Consider the following 20,223-nt stretch of genomic DNA (forward strand, 5'->3'; position numbering starts at 1 on the left):
ATATGGAGGTGAAGAGGATGAAGTTCGTCACTTCCTGAATTTTTGCCTGCTGTGTTTGAGAGAGGGGTTGGGTTTAAGACTGAGGTATTGGTGAAGTTTGGGATAGGTTTAGGGTTATTCAGGTACCAGTAATGGTTTGGGTTAGAATATGGAAATGAAAAATGATGCAAAGTCTTTGTGAAGAGAAAATGATGTAATATTTGTGTGTGTTGGTCTGAATATACAACATCATTTTGATGTCTTAAACATGATCACAGAAAAAAAGGCATGGCGTTTTCCAGGCTCTGAGTTTTTATTTGGCACTAAATATTGGAACATATTTAGTATATTTAGTCATCAGTATTTAATAGAGGTTGGCGTTGTTCTCCAGGAGCAACATCCGAACACACTCTGAGATTGGTAAATCTGGCACCAGATCAGGGCCTTCATGCATTTCACTCAGCACTTTAAGGTATTCCAGATTGTTTTGCAAAATCCAGAGTAATCGGGGATTGTAAAGCCAGTTTGTCTGACACATTGGCTCCACAGTAAGTAATGTGAACTCCTTTTCTTTGTTTTGCAGGTAGGCTGTTTTACATAATCATCCAGCTAAATTTGTTACGTCTTGAATGAGTGAACATGTAAGTTCACTCATTTCCACCTCGTCCAGCTGGGACAATGCCACATCTGTGTTGCTCAAGAAAATATTTTAGAGGGAAAATATGTGCAATGCTCCCCAAGCCCATGTAAAAACATGTTTCTCTATATTTTAACCTAATAATGATGGAAATAAGTCTTTTTAATCCTGTTCAGTTTTCTTATAGGGCCTGATGTTGCCCATGAATATTATCACTTATTTTGGGATAAGTGATAATATTTCAGTCTTTGAAGATACTGTATAATCAGCTTAATTTCATACTGTAAGGACCAATTTCACACAAGGACCACTTTGTCCCTGAGATACAAAATCCCTCCATTCTGTCATGTTTCGTAATGAGAAACCTCCCTGGTGGAATTCGAATAATGAAGTGCACTGTGACATTAGGAGCTGAAAGACGTTTGAAAGGCTTCAAACAATCAGGGACCTGGTCACGCTTGATGCTGACTCAAGTTCTGCTCCGGTGTTGAGAAATAAAGAGAATAATTCATAAAAATACCCTTGTCTTCATGTGAACTTTGACAAAAACAAAGTCAAACTGCTTCAGACATTTTACAGACGTCTGATGGGTTTGTGACCCTGGAAAAAGAAGATGAACTCTGACCAGAGCAACGTTCAACAATGCCTCTCGCATGCTCTGCCAACTTTGACAAGATCCAGCCAGCAACACTGCATTGCCAACATTCCCTGGATGTTGTCAATTGACATTGGATGTCAATTGACAGCAGCCGGTTTCAAAACCCTGAAGCGCAATGGGTCGTATGAATAAAGGGTGTTTTTTTTTCTTTTTGTTGGGGGGTTTTTCTCAAACTGAGAGAACAGAGCTTTGAAGCACAAAAATTGCTCTAAGCATGATTTCACTTGAAATGGTTATTGAATATGGACTACAACTGGAGCTTTATTCGGAACAGAATGAAAGCCAGGAAGCAGAGTGAAAAACGTTGTGTATGACGAGGTCCGCTCAAAACGCTGCAGTGAACCCAAAGAGGGCATCACAAGCCTCTGACCTGCTTCCGTTTCACGTTTCATTAAGACAAAACAGATTACACAATCAACAGATTTAGTTTGTTGGGGGAAATTTTTTGGACAAATTTCAGTCCATCTTTACTTAGTGGGTAAAACAATAAATCATGCAAACAGAAGTAATTCAGTTTGTTTTCATTTATCATGCGATTAATTAGTGTATTGCTTATTGTGAAAGGCCTGTAAAAAGCCCTCTTCTGCACCATTAAATATAAAAATTATGCACATAATTTCTATGGGTTGTAGTTATCTGCTGCATTTATTCACAGACAAAGCCATTTTAAATTAAATTAAAATAACAACAGCACTGCACGTGCAGGGCATTATAAGCAAGCAAAGTTGTAAAAAACAAACAAAAAGCACTTCTGACTTCTTTACTCGTCAAACTGAGCGCACATCACTGCAAAGGTTGTTTACATGCAGTACCTGGTGGACCACTAGGGGGCGCCCGGGCACCACCAGTTTTGAGAAAGACTGACCCCGTATCTACGTGAAGCTGACATGTTTGGCTCCTGAGGTGTTCAAAGACTTGGAACTATAAACTGTCCTCGTTATTCGAAGAATGACTGAATGTAGTGTGAAGCGCTTTGGGGTTCCTCTGGACTAGCTAAAGCGCTACAGAAGAACAGGTCGTTCACCATGCAGTGGGTTCATGTGGGTCAGAATCAAAGACAGTAAGGCGTTCCCTGTGAGGTCGACCTCTCTTCACACTCCTTGACGATCTAACACAAATGCAATTTATATGCAATACAAAAGAGGACTCTCAAATTCAAATCTGTTTTTAAATTGAAAATTGGTTACAAACAAGGCAAGTCGTAAAAAACTAAAAAACGTTTTTCTGCACAGAATTGTATACAATTATTGTTCATCAACTATTATACGTGAACAGAAATAGAAGAAATGACATTTACTAAGTTAGTAAGTAAAATGTGTCAATAAAAGACAAAGAGGACAAAACAAGGCTTTGGAAACATTGCACAAGTGCAGTTCTAAACATCTGTATTCAGTGACAAGCAAGCAAAGAATTCCATTGCCATCATTGCTAAACTCAAGATTCTTCAGATTCCTTTTGACAACGATCTTTCACTTTATCTGAATTCACTATAATATTTTATGTTGGGAAATCTGAAGCAGATGTTCAGCCTCACTGATCTCTCAACATGGCAGCTGTTGTAATGGAGATGTAGAGCCAGTCGACAGTGGGAACGAAACACTGGATTAATTCACATAACAAACCAGTTGTTGCCTCAGGAGGACAACAGCTGACCCTGTGAATTGGCTGCTTGTTCTCTCTCGGTTTTTTCTCTTGTTAGATGCTACATCTGCTCTGATGTCCTGTTTAGTGGATACATCTTCCTGGAACGAAAGTAAATGTGGATGAGTAATGTAAATTGCGAGAACATTTAATTCCCCTTTGGAGATAGTGAAGTACTTGACTATTTTGTTGGCAAATGTTGACTTAATGTTCTTTATCAGATGACACGCCTGGCCCTTCTTTTAGTGTTTATCTAACTCTGTGTCTCTCCCAGACAGTGAAATGTGAACGCTGCAAGTCACAAGCTACGTTTCCACTACAAATGTACGCAAAACTTTGTCAATATTCGACTAATGTCATAAAAACACAATTTCGCAATTGCGGCGCTCCAGTTAAATAAGGAACACAATAAGAATCACATGGGCTAAAGTTTAAAAAACATCCACCAACCACTTCCTCTGTTCTTCTGCTTCGTGGTTTGCTCCTGTGACAAGGTTCGCTTGTTGATTACGTGACTCGTGTGATGCAAAATAAAAATTCTAAGAATTTAAAAAAGCGCTGTTCTTGTAGTTTTGCAAAAATAAACCAATTTTGACACAGGCAGAAAATCCCCCCATCTTAGCGCCAAGAATTTTTACCCAAAAGTGAGAGGTTTTTTTTTTTGTGTGTGTGTGTTTTGTTTTAATTATTGTGTTTCCATTGAGCGAATTTATTTTACCAACCTCAAAAAAAAGACAGTGTAGGCTACCAAAACATGCTCTTACAACCTCAACGTTTGCACCAAAAAATAAGGCATCAAAACTAAAAATATCAACTTTTAATCAAAAATTATACCCTAGTTTTTGTGTACAATAAAAAAATTCACAATTTCAATCGATCAAATTTAGAAACATCCTTTTTAATAAAATAAACATACCTTGTGTCTCCATCAACAACGTTGTTACAACTTGTCTTCCGCTCTATTTTATTTATTTCTGTTGTTAAGCTGCCGTTCTATAAAATAAACAGCGGAAGTTGTCTTATAATAAATAAAAGCATCAAATCAAAAGTCAGAAGTCAACCATATATTTTACAAATAAAGTGAAGTAAAGGCAATAAGCACAAAAGGAGAATACAACAAATTAGGAACTTAAATTGGGGTTTTCCACAGCATTGCTTAATGACTTGGATCAGTTTGGACTGTAATTGACCTGGATGGTGTGTGAGCCCAGAATTTTTGAAAACTCCCACAGAGACACAGAACCAGTACTTGGATTGTCTATTTAAGATAATCAGAAGGTTAAGATTAGGAAAATATAGACGGCATCATTCAATAAATAATCTAAATGCAAAAAGTCACATTTGGCTGTATAACTGATTTATTTTTATTTTTTTCTCCCCACCAGGGGGTCTTTTGTGGGCTCTAGTGTCCCTTATATGACAGTAGGCTGACAGGAAGGGGGGAGAAAGGTGGGAAGACATGCGGCAAATGTCGCCGGGTCCGGGAATCGAACCCGCGACGGCCGCATTGAGGACTCAAGGCCTCCAAATGTGGGTCGCGCTGTCCCCCAGGCCACCACAGCACGCCCAACTAATTTCATTTTATATGAAAACTGACACAGTAAAAACAAGTTTCAAACAAATCATCTGCGCGTCCCCTGTGGAACTTGGATGTGATTATTTGTTTCCTGTACACACATTCCAGTCCTGCAGCTGCCAACCTGTTTCCTTTCTGATTTGATAAGGGTGGAAAAGGTTTGTATCTTCTCTCTTTCGCTTTTGACTTGCAAATGTTTCAGTGCAAACAAATTTGAAAAGGAGACAAAGATGACTTGAGAAATTACAAAACTCTGTTTTGAGCTGAAGGCTTCATTTTTCGAGGAAACAATTGATTTCCCTTTGGGATCAATAAAGTATTTGGACTGAATTGAACTGAACAACTAATGAAGCACAGCATGACGCATTCGCTTCACTTAGTGCTCATGATCTAACAATAGTGTGAAAAATCTTTACCAGACCTGCTTTGAAGTCATAGATTGGGAAATAAAAAGAGTAAAAAATGTTGATGTTTGTCTGAAGACGTCATGACTGCCATCAGTCCTGCTGATGCAGATGGAGACATTTTTGTGTTTTTCTTTGTATGAGACGTTCAATGACATTTGAACCGTAAATAGAAGATTTTAGATGCTAAATATGTGTGTGTGGGGGGGGGGTTTAGCCGTGTTTTGTTTTATTTTCACTTTCTTTTTACCGTCTTGGTAAGTAGGGGACTCAACTGGGTCGAGTCAGGGGCTTTCACAGACAGCCGTCATCTGATGTTACAGGTAATGAACTAAAGCTGATATCTTCTAAATTGGTATCTTCACCAGCAAGTTAGGAAACTACAACTTTGAGACCCATGGTAAAATTATTTTTTTCATTTTTAACAGAAAAAAAAGAAAAGAAAAGATAAATTATGGCGCCTGGGGGCTTTCAGCTTGGTGATTTATTCAAACCAGCTCATGAATAAACAGAGTGAATCTTATACTAACATTTGTACACTTGGCAAGCATAGATAGTAATAAAAACAAGTGCTGTTACAGATATTTAACTCCGGCCTCACAAATGACTCAAGAGTTTAGTTGGAAAAAAGATGGTATCACTTTTAGATAACTGCTTCTCCAAAACTACAGATTGCTTATTTTCGCTATCTATGTTTTGTTCTGTTTGGGGATTTTTTTCCTGGTGTATTTTTAAGCCTTCTCTGGACCAATCTATTTATATGTAATCTGGGGAAGCGCTTGCTCTATTTCTAGATGCCTGATAAGATGTTCAGATTAGACCTGGAGGGAAAACAGAAAGCAAAATCTGAAGCATTTTAAGAGAAAACTTTTCCAGTGAGACATTCACTGATCATTACTTTGGTTAAAAAAAAAAAAAACAGAAAGAAAACATGCACACACACGCACACACACACACACACACACATCTGGATTGCATTGTAAAATGAAATTGTGTTGGCTGTGTTCACACTGTTCAGACAGTTTTCTTGCCGTAAAGTGGCCTGCATCTCACCTTTTCATGACAGTCTGAATGACACCGATCAGACTTTTTTCGAATGCGACCTGGGCCACTTCGATATCCGATAGGTATTCCATCTTTTCAAATGTGACCTGAATCTCAGCGGCCAGGTGGCATTCCTCCAACCTGAGCGTCATTGATACTCAACAAACGTACAAACGTCCCCATTCTGAGTCCTGATACTCGCAAGCCTGAAGAAAAACAACAACCATGGCGGACACTAACGAGAATAAAGTTGTTAATGTACTGGTTCAAAAGATCATAAGATAAATATGGATGGTGAGCATGAGCATCCATGTTTATTTCCACAAACACTGAGCACTTCTTCTTCTTTATGACAGTTGGCAAAACACTGAGCACACTCTCGTTATTGAGCACGTTATTGCGCCCTCTACTGCGCATGCGGGACACTTTTAGGTCGTTTGCCGTTCACATTGGAGAACATATAGAGGGCACATATATTTGGAAGTCTGAACAACCACAACAAAAAATCTGATTAGACAAAAAAATTGGACTTCATGCCACAGTGTAAATGTAGCCTCAGTCCAGGACTATTCAGTAAACCTGCATAGGTTTCCGCATTGTTTCAGATTATAGGGTGCCTAGCAGGGCCGGCCCAAGCCTCCATGGGGTCCTAAGCGAACTGTGGTTTTGGGGCCCTCTAGTTCTGTTAACATTGTGGACTGGCTGCAATCAGCAGTCCGATCATTAGATCATCCACACACCTGCTATAAACTTATTGCATCTCTGGCAGTGCTGTTTACATTTTATCCATATGATAAGATACATTTATTGGCCAACTGATTTATCAACTAGTTGATTTTTGGTCGCTGATTTCCTTAATTTTGGGGGATCGTGATTGGCTGATACTTACATGTGAAGCTGATCTTATCTCCTAATCTGATCTTCATCAGCAAAGGTTTAAAAATCAGTCTCTGTCCTCTTCTGCTCTACAGTGAGAGGTTTGACTGACAGACCGACCCACCAGGTCGGGTCTGAATGTTTACAGTTAACAATATTCACCCCAATGTTGCCAACTCAGTGACTTTCTTACTATACTTAGCAACATTTCAGGCAAAAAAAATTTATATCAGCCAAAATCAAAATCAGCAGGTCAGACTTTTTAAAGATTGGTAACCAGCCAGAAAACTGCAATTGGTGCAGCTCTACACACATATTCATGACATTGATTAAATGAATTTCTCTTAAGTGTTATTCCAACAGCTAAAAATGTAATTTACACCAGGTGAGTCTTTCTCCCCTGAGAATGTGGACCGTTACTGGTACCAGGTTGATTCTGAGCCTTCAAATGATTTGAGCAGAAGTTTCTCATAACTTAGAAGTTGATGTAAAAAATAATGTTTTTAGCTACAAAATGATTTTGCTCAGCAGCAAACAACAAATCCCAACTACAGCATAGAGCAGCTCATTGCTGTAGCAGCTATGTAGCCTGACATAAAAACATTTTTGCTAGATAATGTCAAACATTGAGAAGTTTTAATTATTGTTATCAAACGTTTTTTGAGACATTGTTTTGCTTACTTAACTTCTGACCGGAGCTTTGGACGTTTGGATGCAGGTGATGATACTGGCGAAACGCGCGATACCTACCGCGGCCACCAGGGGGCCCCCAAGAGCAAGTTAGTTTTTTTCTTTCTATCCATAAAATAATTATTTCTTCATACATTATCAAATATATGTTATTGTTGAAACAAATCCCTTCAAAGTGAAATTGTGTGTTTCTGATAATATAATAGAATAGAAATGATTGCTAAAAAAAACAAACACTCAGCTCCACTGAGGAGGACCCTCAGTGGCCCTGGGGCCCTAAGCGACTGCTTAGTTTGCCTATGCCTTGTGCTGGTACCTCAACACCTGGTACCTAGTCTCACTGACTATGCCCCTATCCCAAGCATGAGGCTTGTGTGAAATGAAGCCTAGGCGCAAATTCAAACTGGAAGACTCTTTTATCCCCTCTGGGTCCAGTTAATTGAAGCGACCCCCCTACAGTCGACAACCTATCAACGCTGGACCAAGCCATGTCACGTCCAATCACCGACCAAGTCCCAGCTGATAAAGACCTTCATCCATGGCGTCCTTCGTTCTCCAGCCAAGCTCAACCCACCACCAGCCCTTCTCCTCCATTCGCCCGGTCCTGATGCTCCCAGCACCTTTCTTCTACCTCCACCACCAGTGCCGGCCCCTGGGTGGATGAAGTTCCTAACAGCATCAGGAATGTTCATCTGAAGCTTATTGCTAACGTTGTGATAACTGTTATCTCCAGCCGGGGCCTTTTTTTTCCCGTATGTCAATAAACTCTTCTAATTGTCTTCTTTTCTCTGTCTGAGTCTCACCAGATTTAATTTATTGTTTTCTATAGAGTCTGATTCCAGACTAAATTTACCACATTGCCTGTGCAGACAGTGGTTTTATGGAGACACTTTAAAAAAAAGAATTAAACAAAAACAGAGCAATATTTCATCATTTAATAATTTGAATAAAGACCCACTTGTGTCTCCAGAGATTCAGGTTGCAGATCTCTGATTTATTAGATGGAAAATGTGATTCTATCTCCATACAGCAGTTAAAAGAGCAGTATCATAATTTTTATTTCATTAAATTAAATTTTATAAAAAATAATTTTAATGTATTTTTAATAATACCTTAAGAAGAAAATTGTGAAGAAAAAATATCTACCACATAATATTGATAAAGGACATTTACTCAGCATAATTTCATTAGAACCTCTCTTAGCCCCCATCTAGAACCGGCCCTGGCCTGCAGGTCTGAGTCTGGTTCACTTTGGCTTAGCATGTTTTTTCTTCATTGATAGGAAGTCAGATTATCCAAACTGGTAAACCACATTAATAAAATATTAGTGAAATTTTACATTAAATGGCCACTGGACAATTATTCATAAAATGTAGCAACTTTTTTGAATAAAACACACAGTAAATACATAAATGCATATTTATGTATATTTACATATACATGTAATATACATGTATACATGTATATACATAATGTACATGTATATTTATGTATTATATTTATAATACATAAATATACATAAATGCATATTTATGTATTTACTGTTAATCTATTCGTGTGATTTGAACTTTAAATGGCCACTTCTTTTGGCTAATGCTATTATTTATTAAATATCATCCAAACTCAACATCCAAAGCAAAGAATCAAACCATAATAGTAAACTAAAATCACAATAAGAAACTTAATCAATCCTAACTAAATGTTCTGTACCATATCAGCAATCAGCCATCTACAATAACTCTTTAAAGAGTTTGAATTGATGAGCTACAACGTTTACTTTTACTTTTCGATCAATAAAGTATTTTTGAATTTGAATTTTTCTTCCAATCCATGCTTTATGACAGAGAGAGGTCCGAAACCTCCAAATGGGAGGTCAGTTTCGGAATGAAAGCAGAAATATAATGTCGCACTAGTAGTGAAAGTTTTAAAAATGTAATTGTGAACGTAAACTGCTTGGCCGGTAGGTGGCAGCATACGGAGTGATAAACAAGACAACGCGATACTTGTATTATCTGCATTATTTGTGGTCCAATTTGTCTCACTCACCGGTGCGTGTGTTCGTCAATGACAGCCATGGAAACGACGTTAGCGTTCTCAACCCTATAAATGACGCTGACCTTCTGAATTCTTTCCCCTTTGCGACGGGACTTTTGAGAGAGACGCCAGAAGAAGCCTTTAAAGCCTCGGAAGGTTTGAGATTGTCGAAAAGTCTGCTGTGCAAAACTTGCTAAAGAAGCGCTTGCTGAAATACGCAGTTGCTGAAGAAGCCCGGGATAAAGAAACCTGCGAAAGACAGTTCCTGACCAGGAGAAGCACCAACAGGGTGACCAGCTGGAAGGTTAAAATAATTCTTCTGTTATTTTTAATAAACGAAAGAAAGTTATTACTAAGATATTATTGACTTTTTTAGTTTATTTTGTGTTTGTGTGTGTGTTTTAAAGAAATACTGACTGCTGTAGAAAAAAAAGACAAGTAGCATTCTTTGCTAGCATAGATCGTTAATGAGACTTTTTCTTAACCGAATTTCAATGGAAATATCAGGAATGCTAAACTGTGGTGTAGTGATTTAAAAAAATATATGTATTTTACTTAATTATAGTCAAATTAGTTAAATTAACGTCAACTTTCTGGAAAATTAGTTTAGTTTTTGACCGTTATTTTTTTTAAAATGCCATGATAAACACTCGGTTTCCATGGATACGCTAAATGAAGTACGTTAAATATTTAATATTATTTTCAAAACACAAATTAAAAAAAATAGTATTTACCCTTATAATAGCCTATATTTTAATTGTTTAGTTTCATATTTTTTTTTTCAATAAAGGGACATGTTGATCTGTTTTTATTTACTCTTATTTTTAGCATAGCCAGGAAACATGAATTGATTTGAAAAAACAAAAATGATGATATTAAATCAAAGAGTGTCAGGTTTGATGACTTTGGTGTCCAATTCTTTGAAATTTTGAGGACTTCATTAAAACATATAGCTTTAATAGGTCTTTTGCATTTGTGGGGTGAAACAAATTTGTGAGTTAATTTAAATTGTTTTGTGACTTATGTGTTAGCTTATTGGCATTTGTGGATAAATATCTGGGATATTAACACTAGTGTTTGAGAAAAATTGTTATGCTGGTTTGAAAAAAAACAATCAGATTTCTGTCCAGTTCTTGGCCTTTACTTTTTTTTTTTTTTTTTTTTTTTTGAAAAATGCCCTGACAAACACACTTGGTTTCCATGGTAATCACATCAGATTACCATCTGCAACTTATAATTGCTAATAAGCATTATAAGTGTGTGTGTGTGTGTGTGTGTGTGTGTGTGTGTGTGTGTGTGTGTGTGTGTGTGTTTGTTAATGATAGAACATTAATGAAGGCAATGAATCGTGTATAGTCGTAGTGATCATCAATTGAAACGAAATTGATGAAACAACATTTTTTTTTTTTTTTTAAACATAAAAAAAATAATGATTTCTTTGTAAAAAAATAAAAAATCAGCTTTGATGACTTTGGTGTCCAATTTTTGATTAACTGGATGGTCCATTTGTTTTTTTTTTTAAATCCCAGAAAAACATATTTAGTTTCCATGGATACATTGGTGACATTATTTAAAATGAGTTCCATAAAAAATTAACACTTTTCAAACATGTGCCTCCTCCTATCTAATGATAGACTTTTAATATATGCGTTTAGTTTTCTTACATGGGTGAACTGATTTTAAAAGAAATAAAACATTATTTGAGTTGATTAAAGTCAGCTTTGATGACTTTGGTGTTCAGTTTTTGGAAATTCCTACTCTTTGTCTGGGAAAATATAATTTTCAGTTTTGGGGTGCAACATATTTGTGAGTTAATTGAATTTGTTTTGTGATTTATATGCTAGTTATTTGAAATTCTGGAAAATGTCAGTAATGCCGACTGTAGTTGTTTTGGTTTGAACGAAGGTTTGGAACCAGCTTTTTGAAAAATATGGTATATGTTGTCTCCATGGATACATTGGTTAAATAACAACACACAACTTTATTCTTAGAAAAAATATTTAAAGAACAATCAATGTGCTGATTTCACAAAGTAACTAAATGATTTAGTTTATTGTAATTACTCAAGACCAGAAAAACTGTGTTTTGCTCCATTGCATTTTAGCGATGTATCATTTTCAGAAGTTACTTGAATGATAACAGTGAATGTTAAAATTCATTAGAAAAACAATCATCTTGTTTCAGTTGGTCTGGTTGTGATTAATTTGTTAGTTAACATTTTTTGGAGGGATTGTGTAGGTTTAACACTGCTTATCTGGCTTAAAAAGTTACTTTTGGTTCTAGACGATCACTTTTGTTTTATTCGGAACTTTGGAATAAGAAGTCAGTGCCTGGACCAGGTTTCAGAAAATGCCTCAAAAACACATTTGGTCTCCTTGGATATGTTACTTGAAATAAAATCTTAATACTTGAATATTAGAAAGGTTTTTAGATATATATTTCTCCTGGACAGTTTAGATGTAAATTTTTATTGATTAGTTTTATTTTTCTAAGAAAGAGGAGTTTTGCGAGTTGTTTACGAAATGCTGTGTTGGTCCTTTGCATATTTGGAGCTGTAATATATTTTCACGCTGATTACGTTTTCAAAAAGAGTCAGCAATATTAATAGTGGTGTGGTGATTGGAAAGCATTTTATTTCAATTTGAAAGATTTACTTTTAGAGAATCCATTTTGTTTATGTTCTTTGTCTCCATGGAGATGGTAATATTGAAAAAAGCATTTGGAGCAATATAATTGTGTGAACATTCATCTGAGTTTCTTGCTGGGTTGTGTGCAGCCATTATCTTCAGACTGATGTAATGAATTTCATAACACTACCTTCAGCCATAACTGACCCATTTAGAGTAATAGTAACTTCAAGACATCATGCACACATAAGGGATGCAGATTATTATTTTAATTATTTTGTCTGGCTTATCTCCATACAGAATATGATGGCCATTTTAACATGTATATGAATTTCTAAACCAAATAAACAGTTTTATTTTTGTAGGAGCCCCTGGAAACGTAGGAAAGGCCACTTATGTCGGCCTGTTTATTTAGATCCCCAGTCTTTAAACTTAATTAATTTTACTGGTGTTCATTACTGCTGTTGGCTGTATGTGGGAGTATGAAGGTAGTACTGATGGGGTGTCAAACTAGCTGTCTTTGTGATTGTGAAAAATTGTGGAGCTCAAAGGAATTTAGTTTGATTAACTACAATTAACATTTTGGTAATTTACAAATGCTATTGGAAACAAGTTTCTTTGTCTGAGTGGCAATGGTCCATACATGTTTGATCATTGAGTTTTAGATTGTGTTGTTCTGGTTTTTATGTAAAATTGTATTTTTGCTGTTTTTTTGTGATTAAGGATAAGCTATATTTGTTTTATCTCTTAATTCCCATCATATACAATGGCATAGCAATAATATTGTTAATTAAATATATTCAAGAAAAGCAAACACATTCACAAACCTGGGGTATTGTATTGTTGGTATTTCAGTGTTCCCTCAAAACATAGCTTTGGACTTTTGTGAAGGTCTAGATACTGAATTCTAGCATTTTTTGCTTTGTTTTTTTCCTTTACAGCTCATACCATGGCGTTTCCAGCAGATGGATCCCCGATGTTGGAGGGACATGAAGACAATGGTAAGGATCACGGTAAGATGTGGTCAAAAGAAACCGACATGGTTTCTGAAGACCACGGAGAGGGGTTGAGGTGTAGTTCACCTGCGCAGTCTGTGGACTGTGTTACCATCTCCAGTGGTAGCAGTACTACCAGTTCTAGTGGTAGCTCTACTACTAGCTCCAGCAGTAGCTCTACTACCAGCTCCAGCGGTAGTTCTACTTCCAGCTCAAGTGAAGACGAGGTAGGTAATGACTGTACTACCAGCTCCAATAAAGACGAGGTAGACAATAAAGACCAGGACGACCTTAATTCCAGACTTCGGGTCGTCCAGGTCCTTCCATCAAACATTAAATTCCTGTGGGGCATAGGAGTGCTTGAACAGTCATTGAAACATCTCAATTCAAAGTTTGATCAGCTGGGCTCAGCTGCGGACCGTGCCACTGCTCCGTCACTGCGCTGGCACGCTGAGATTCTTGAGATTCTTCCCCCAGATTTCAAATACATAAAAGACGTTGGGGTAGCTCAGAAGCCTCAAGAAGACACGGCTCCGTGCACTTCACTTGAATTCACATCTGAACTTGACAAACCGGAAGAGCCCATTTTGCGACCAGAGAACTCCAGACCTATCGGTACATCGCAATATCATCAGGGAGGTATGAAAAAGAACAGAGCTTCTTTGACTTCTGGCCGCACTAGGAGCACTACACAGAAGGTGAATTCTGCAAAGGAGGACGACCCACCATTAAAGCTTAGTTTTGGTACAGTTCTTCCTTCCAGCTTTAAATTCACAACTGAACTTGACAAACCAGAAGAGCCCATTTTGCGACCAGAGAACTCCAGACCTATCGGTACCTCGCAATATCATCAGGGAGGGATGAAAAAGAACAGAGCTTCTTTGACTTCTGGCCGCACTAGGAGCACTACACAGAAGGTGAATTCTGCAAAGGAGGACGACCCACCATTAAAGCTTAGTTTTGGTACAGTTCTTCCTTCCAGCTTTAAATTCACAACTGAACTTGACAAACCAGAAGAGCCCATTTTGCGACCAGAGAACTCCACACCTATCGGTACCTCGCAACATCATCAAATAGGTTTGGAAGAGGACAGGGCTTTGTTGACTTCCTGCCGTGCCAGGAGCACTACACAGAAGGTGGATTCTGCGAAGGAGGACGACCCACCATCAAAGCTTAGTTTTGGTACAGTTCTTCCTTCCAGCTTTAAATTCACATCTGAACTTGACAAACCTGAAGAGCCCATTTTGCGTCCAAAGGACTCCAGTCCTATCAGTGCCTCGCCACAACCTCTGGCAGGTTGGAGAAATTTAGTGGCTTCTTTGACTTCCGACCGCGCCAAGAGAACTACAAAGAAGGTGGATGATGCGAAGGAGAACGACCCATCATCAAAGCCTAGTGATCAGGTAGGTCTGAAAGAGGACGTGGCTCATGCGACATCTGTGACTGGCATAAGCGGAAAGACGACAAAGGACAGTGATGCTGAAGAGCAGCCCCCAGCCAAGAGGACTAGCGACACCTTTGCTGAAGAGGAGCTCTCCAACAAGTGGACCGGGAATAGTGATGATGCTAAAGAGGAGCCCCCAGCCAAGAGGAGTAAGGACACTCTTGCTGAAAAGGAGATCCCCTCCAAGAGGACCAGGGACAGTGTTGCTGAAGTGAAACTCCCAGCCAAGAGGACCAGGAATAGTGATGATCCTAAACAGGAGCCCTCTGCCAAGAGGATCAGGGAGAATCAAACTGAAGATGTGCTCCCCTCCAAGAAGACCAGGGACAGTGTTGCTGAAGTGAAACCCCCAGCCAAAAGGACCAGGAATAGTGATGATTCTAAACAGGAGCCCTCAGCCAAGAGAATCAGGGAGAATCAAACTGAAGATGTGCTCCCTTCCAAGAGGACCAGGGACAGTGTTGCTGAAGTGAAACTCCCAGCCAAGAGGACCAGGAATAGTGATGATCCTAAACAGGAGCCCTCTGCCAAGAGAATCAGGGAGAATCAAACTGAAGATGTGCTCCCTTCCAAGAGGACCAGGGACAGTGTTACTGAAGAGGAGCCCCCAGCCAAGAGGACTAGAGACACTGCTGCTGAAGAGGAGCCCCCAGCCAAGAGGACTAGAGACACTGTTGCTGAAGAGGAGCCCCCAGCAAAGATGATTAGATACACGCTTGCTGAAGAGGAGTTCCCAGCCAAGACTGCACAGTGGTACAATGAGGATCCCATTTGGGGCGAGGTCCTTGAAAGAATCGGCAGAAGGATGGCATGGAGGTATGGTAAAGAATGGGAGAACGAGCCCATTCCGTCAACTCCTCTGTTCATTCCCTACCGAAAGACAGACCATGAAGATCCTATTCTGTTATCCCCTGTCCTCAGTCCCTCACCAGCGACATCGTGTGAGGATCCTGGTCTGTCATCCCCTGTCCTCAGTCCCTCGTATACAATGGCACGTAAACTTCCTGTTTTGTTATCCCCTATCCTCAGTCCCTCGCCAAGCACATCGTGTGGGAATCCTGGTCTGTCATCTCCCATCCTCAGACCCTCTTGTAAAATGCCACATAAACGTCCTGTTTCGTCATCCCCTGTCCTCAGTCCCTTACGAGGGACGATGCATGAGGATCCTTTTCTCTCATCCCCTGACGTCAGTCCCTCACCATCGACGCAATGTGAAGATCCCGTTTTGTCACCCCGTGTTTTCAGTCAACCACCGAGGATGCCATGTGAGGATCTCATTCTGTCACCCCGTGTTTTCAGTCCTTCACCATCAACATACTGTGAAAATTTGTCATCCCCTGACTTCCGTTTCTGGATGGAGACTGAAAAGGACATAGAAGAGGAACAAACACCTTCAACATCTGGTGGAACTATAGCAAAAGAAAGTTCCAGACACGTGTGGTTTAGACCTCGCTACGTTTTGTCAAGTGACTCTGATTAGATTGGGATCCATAAAAAGTGAAGACCTATTTGGGAAGTCACATTAGGAGATCACCATTTCTGTGGTTTTTAAAAAAAAAATTTATTAAAGCCAGTGGGTTTCTAGAAGCCTGTGGAAGCCTTTGGTAGCTCCTTGCACTGGGGCTTTTCTTTATCCCGCTGCTAGATGTTGCATTTTAGATGTTGAGGATTCTGGCAGGACTCAGGAAGCCTTGGTAGCGCCTTGCACCGGAGTTTTCTTCGTCTTTGTGTCTTCCTTCCATCTTCCCCATGTTTCAGGATGAAATAGCAGTTCTTCCCCACGCGGTGCTCTCCGATATATAAATTATTCTATTCTGTTCCCCCACTAATCCACTCTCCAAGTTTTTAATCTTTCAGGTTTTACTTGCTCATCGCTGGATCCTTTTGTCGTCGTCCATGTGGTTCCTGTCCTTCTGGACCCCTTGTTTTTCACACTGCTTGTAAGTTTTTGCACTCCTCACTCACATTATACTGCTTGCCTCCTGCTGGTGGTGGGACCATCAGCTTTACTATATAAAAATAGAAATAGAAATTCACTATTAGTAATTTAGAAATTGTTCAACCACATAGAGTTAAAATTTACATTAAGTAAGGAATGCTTGCCTGACAATACATTGTATCAGAAACCAAATTAAAGCATCAGGACAATAAGAAATTAGAAGACAAAAGAGAACATAGACAGAATTTATGATTGAAGGATTTAATTAAGAGTTTGTATTCAGAGGGACACTAGAGAACAGGATCAGAGGAAAGGAAATGGAGAGCATGTGGAGTAAAGTTTTATGTAGATAAACTATTAATCTCATGAAGCAAATAGTTTATATGGCCAATAGCATGTTTATGTGTTACAACACAGAAAAATCACAAAAGTAGAATAGACATTAAAAAATACCCAAACTAGTCTCTGATCCAGGTTCAGACTTCTCAGATCTCTGATTCTCTGATCTTCCCAGGTTGGATCCCGTCAGCCTGTAAACCTCCACCTTCAGCACCACCAGTCAGATGGAGGAAGATAAGAGAACCCAGTTGACAAAAAAAGTAAGAAAACCTATTTTAATTTTAAATATGGATGAAATTGAGGTCAAATTTCAAAATTGTTCTTTCTTCTGTCCAAGTATATTCTATTTGTTAACCCTGTTGTCTTTTCTCTGGATTTCATTTCTAAATCAACTCATGGCACATGACTTGAGTTGACCAACAATTAAAGCAGAAGACCAGCTCCGCCTGGAATCCTCCACCTTCAACATCACCAGTCAGGTGGAGGAAGATAAGAGAACCCACTTGACAAAAAAGTAAGAACATTTATATCTACACAAAATGACTAATCATTTCAAATATAGCTGCGGAGAGCTCAGTTGAAAGTTAGAAACTTTTGCTGCCTGCTGCCCATGCATATTTTCCTCCTTAACTTGATCTTCTCTCTTTATTTCTTTCTCTGTGAACTCATGTGATGACTGGAGTTGACCAACAATTAAAGCAGAAGATCTGCTCCACCTGCTGATCTACTGGTTGTAACAGATTGTGGGAAAGGTGAGGACATGATGATGACTTTGATCAGAAAGTCTCTTTCAGTAATCTGCCATTTAGACAGAAATTAAGGAATGTGTGTCTGATCATGTGTTGATTCCCCAGCAACTCTGAGACAAGACAACAGCATTGGACCAATCAGGCGAGAGAAGACAGAGAGGACTGAGGACTAAAACAAATATACCAAGCCTGATAAAAAAGGCAGACGATCCAGTGGCCCCAGGTTTATACATCATCTGTTAGTACTAAATACAGTTTTTACAAACTTAACTTTTCAGCCATTCTATAGTTGAGATTATTTTCTTAATTATTCAAGAGTTGAAACCTTGGTATTCCTTCCTGTTAGATCATATAAGCAAAAAAATAAATGTGCAAAATGTTTATTTACAGTGAGCAACGCTAAAACTCTTTCATACATACAGTGCAGTAAACAATTCTCATTAAATTCCCCCCTGTTGTGTCTTTTGCACACGACTCAAAGCAGCTCTATAATGCCTCCATCTTTCTATGTGCTTCTATAAAAAATAGCTCTAGGTTTGTTGGGATTTGAACACATTTATTGGCAGCTTTAGTGCCAAAACAATTTTGAAAATCCTTTCATTTCTCAAATTGCAGTGGCATAATCACACTCTGAAAACTTCCAGAAAGTCAGGAATTATATCGAACTTTACAAACAATAACTGATGTAGTATTGAATGACACTTATGATTCCAGTAAAATATTACTGAACCATTTCTTATGCTTTACTTTTATCAGCATGTAGGAGCTTTTACTTTGGAAATTCCCATGAAGATGCCAGGCTGCCTGTAGCCACTTCCTGTGAATCCACTAAAGGAATATTGAGCCTTATTTGGGTAAAGTTAGAGCAGAAGAAGAAGGAATGAATGACTGTTACATGACAAGTGAATCTAACATGTACTGCAGGTTGGTGACCTTTGACCTGTAGCACAGACACACGTCTCTGAAAGCGCTGCAGGAGTGATGAGATCACAAGGATGTCACAATTTCTTCTTTTAGCTCATCTTTTGAGGAAAACTCAGATGGAGAAGTGGGATAAAAAGCAACAGTGGAAACGGGTCAAACAACGACGGATGAGGAGCCGATCACTTTCAAACTCACACTCACCCCCATGCGCCTCACCCCTCCTCCCATCTGACAGACGCCAAACACAGAGCCTCCCTCATCGCCATCAAACCTCCTCACCTCCATCACTGTCAGCGACATAAACATCCTGCAGTGACTGGCTGAGGTGGATGCAGACACTGAGGGTGAGTTCTTTAATTTGTTTGGCCTCTTGTGTACGTCCATGATTTTTACTGTGACATATGCATTTGTTTGCGTCAAATGTTTTTTGTTACTTGTATTTTTTGTGCATAGATTCCTAAATTAAAGCCCCGACAATTGAAAGATTCAAAGCGTTTGTGTCTCCCAGGTACTCAGAGCAGGTGGAGTGTCGTTTTCCAGAAGAGTGATCTCTCTGTGTGTGTGTGTGTGTGTGTGTATATTGTGTGGTGGATCTCATAAAGTATCAGTACAAATATGTTGTTGTTTATGGCTTTAGGATATGTTTAAGTGAACAACATTGTGTAAAACTCCCCAGGTCACAATGTGAGGTGCGTTATGTGGTCACCACACCGACCCCAACCAGATCAGCCCGTCTTGCTGCGGGCGCACGCGGTGAGAAAAACTGCAAGTGCTGTGATATTTACAGTAAAATGACGTTACTGAAAGGCTGCCCTGTATTCCAGCTACACCAGAGGAAGCGATTCGAGCCATTTGGCTCAGATTCAGGGTGTGAAGCTGGGCGATGCAGGCCAGCATCACTTCAGGTTTGAGACAGACTGACCACTGGGGAGATGGACCTCACCTGACACCATTACTCTGGATGTAACAGGTAAAGCTGCTGAGAAATCACAGCAAAGTTTCAGTATTTAATGATTTAATATTTTGTCTCGGCGTTTCTCAAGTTTGTTCTTCTGTTTTCTTAGCTCGACTCTCCTGTCAGTGAAAACATCCATGACTCTGCAAGCGGACAGCAAGGTTTCTGGTGCCTGGCTGGAGACGAGAGTCTGAATATTCAAGAGCCAAAACAAAATGTCACAATAAATAGTTATTGTTTTCTATTTGTTATTGTTTTCATTATTTATGCTCCACAACACAAAATTCATCAGTGCTGTAACTCTTGAGTTTAATAAAATGTTCTTCTTTCAATCTGTTATTTCTGGAGTCTTTTTTTTTTTAAACTACAATCATTTTTGGAAACATTATATATTAAAGGAAGACCCACATTTTTAATAGAACTTCATAACTGATCAAAGAACAAACTGGAGAACAGGATTAAAAGAAATGTATTCATAATTCATTTGTAGTTGCATCAATACAAAATTCACATCTTAAAAACAAACACAAGCCAGTCACTGAAGAAGTATCCAGATGTTGACCTTCGACCCTCAGCTTCAACTAATTCACTGAAAAGTTCCCCATAGAACGCTCTTTTTCCTCATGGACTCATAACCAATGAAACGAACTGGAAGAACTGGAAGCTGAACCAGTTGGTGGATCATGTGGGTCAACTCCAAGTAGCCAACACC

The 20,223-nt window shown here is 38.9% G+C and overlaps 1 protein-coding gene across 7 annotated transcripts; it reads left to right on the forward strand.

Moving 5' to 3' along the window:
- Window positions 1-9,571: 9,571 nt before the first annotated feature.
- LOC122821361 (serine-rich adhesin for platelets-like) lies at window positions 9,572-19,799 on the forward strand. 7 transcript variants are annotated; one of them, XM_044099207.1, is made up of 12 exons: window positions 9,572-9,843; window positions 13,108-16,545; window positions 17,059-17,143; window positions 17,296-17,397; window positions 17,566-17,635; window positions 17,738-17,870; window positions 18,389-18,556; window positions 18,650-18,900; window positions 19,010-19,077; window positions 19,233-19,309; window positions 19,381-19,526; window positions 19,621-19,799. In XM_044099207.1, the coding sequence occupies exon 2, from the start codon at window positions 13,116-13,118 to the stop codon at window positions 16,083-16,085; it is 2,970 nt and encodes a 989-aa protein (XP_043955142.1). In that variant the 5' UTR covers window positions 9,572-9,843; window positions 13,108-13,115; the 3' UTR covers window positions 16,086-16,545; window positions 17,059-17,143; window positions 17,296-17,397; window positions 17,566-17,635; window positions 17,738-17,870; window positions 18,389-18,556; window positions 18,650-18,900; window positions 19,010-19,077; window positions 19,233-19,309; window positions 19,381-19,526; window positions 19,621-19,799. The 7 variants fall into 7 exon arrangements, with proteins under 7 accessions (XP_043955142.1, XP_043955138.1, XP_043955143.1 ...); XM_044099203.1 differs by having other exon boundaries at window positions 19,010-19,064; XM_044099208.1 differs by having other exon boundaries at window positions 17,738-17,855; window positions 19,010-19,064.
- Window positions 19,800-20,223: the final 424 nt, after the last annotated feature.

This window comes from Gambusia affinis, linkage group LG19 (assembly GCF_019740435.1).
Source record: "Gambusia affinis linkage group LG19, SWU_Gaff_1.0, whole genome shotgun sequence".
NCBI classification, from domain to species: domain Eukaryota; kingdom Metazoa; phylum Chordata; class Actinopteri; order Cyprinodontiformes; family Poeciliidae; genus Gambusia; species Gambusia affinis.

Excerpts from the sequence above, each read along its gene's own strand:
- LOC122821361 (XM_044099207.1), top strand. The coding sequence starts at position 13,116 with ATGGCGTTTCCAGCAGATGGATCCCCGATGTTGGAGGGACATGAAGAC.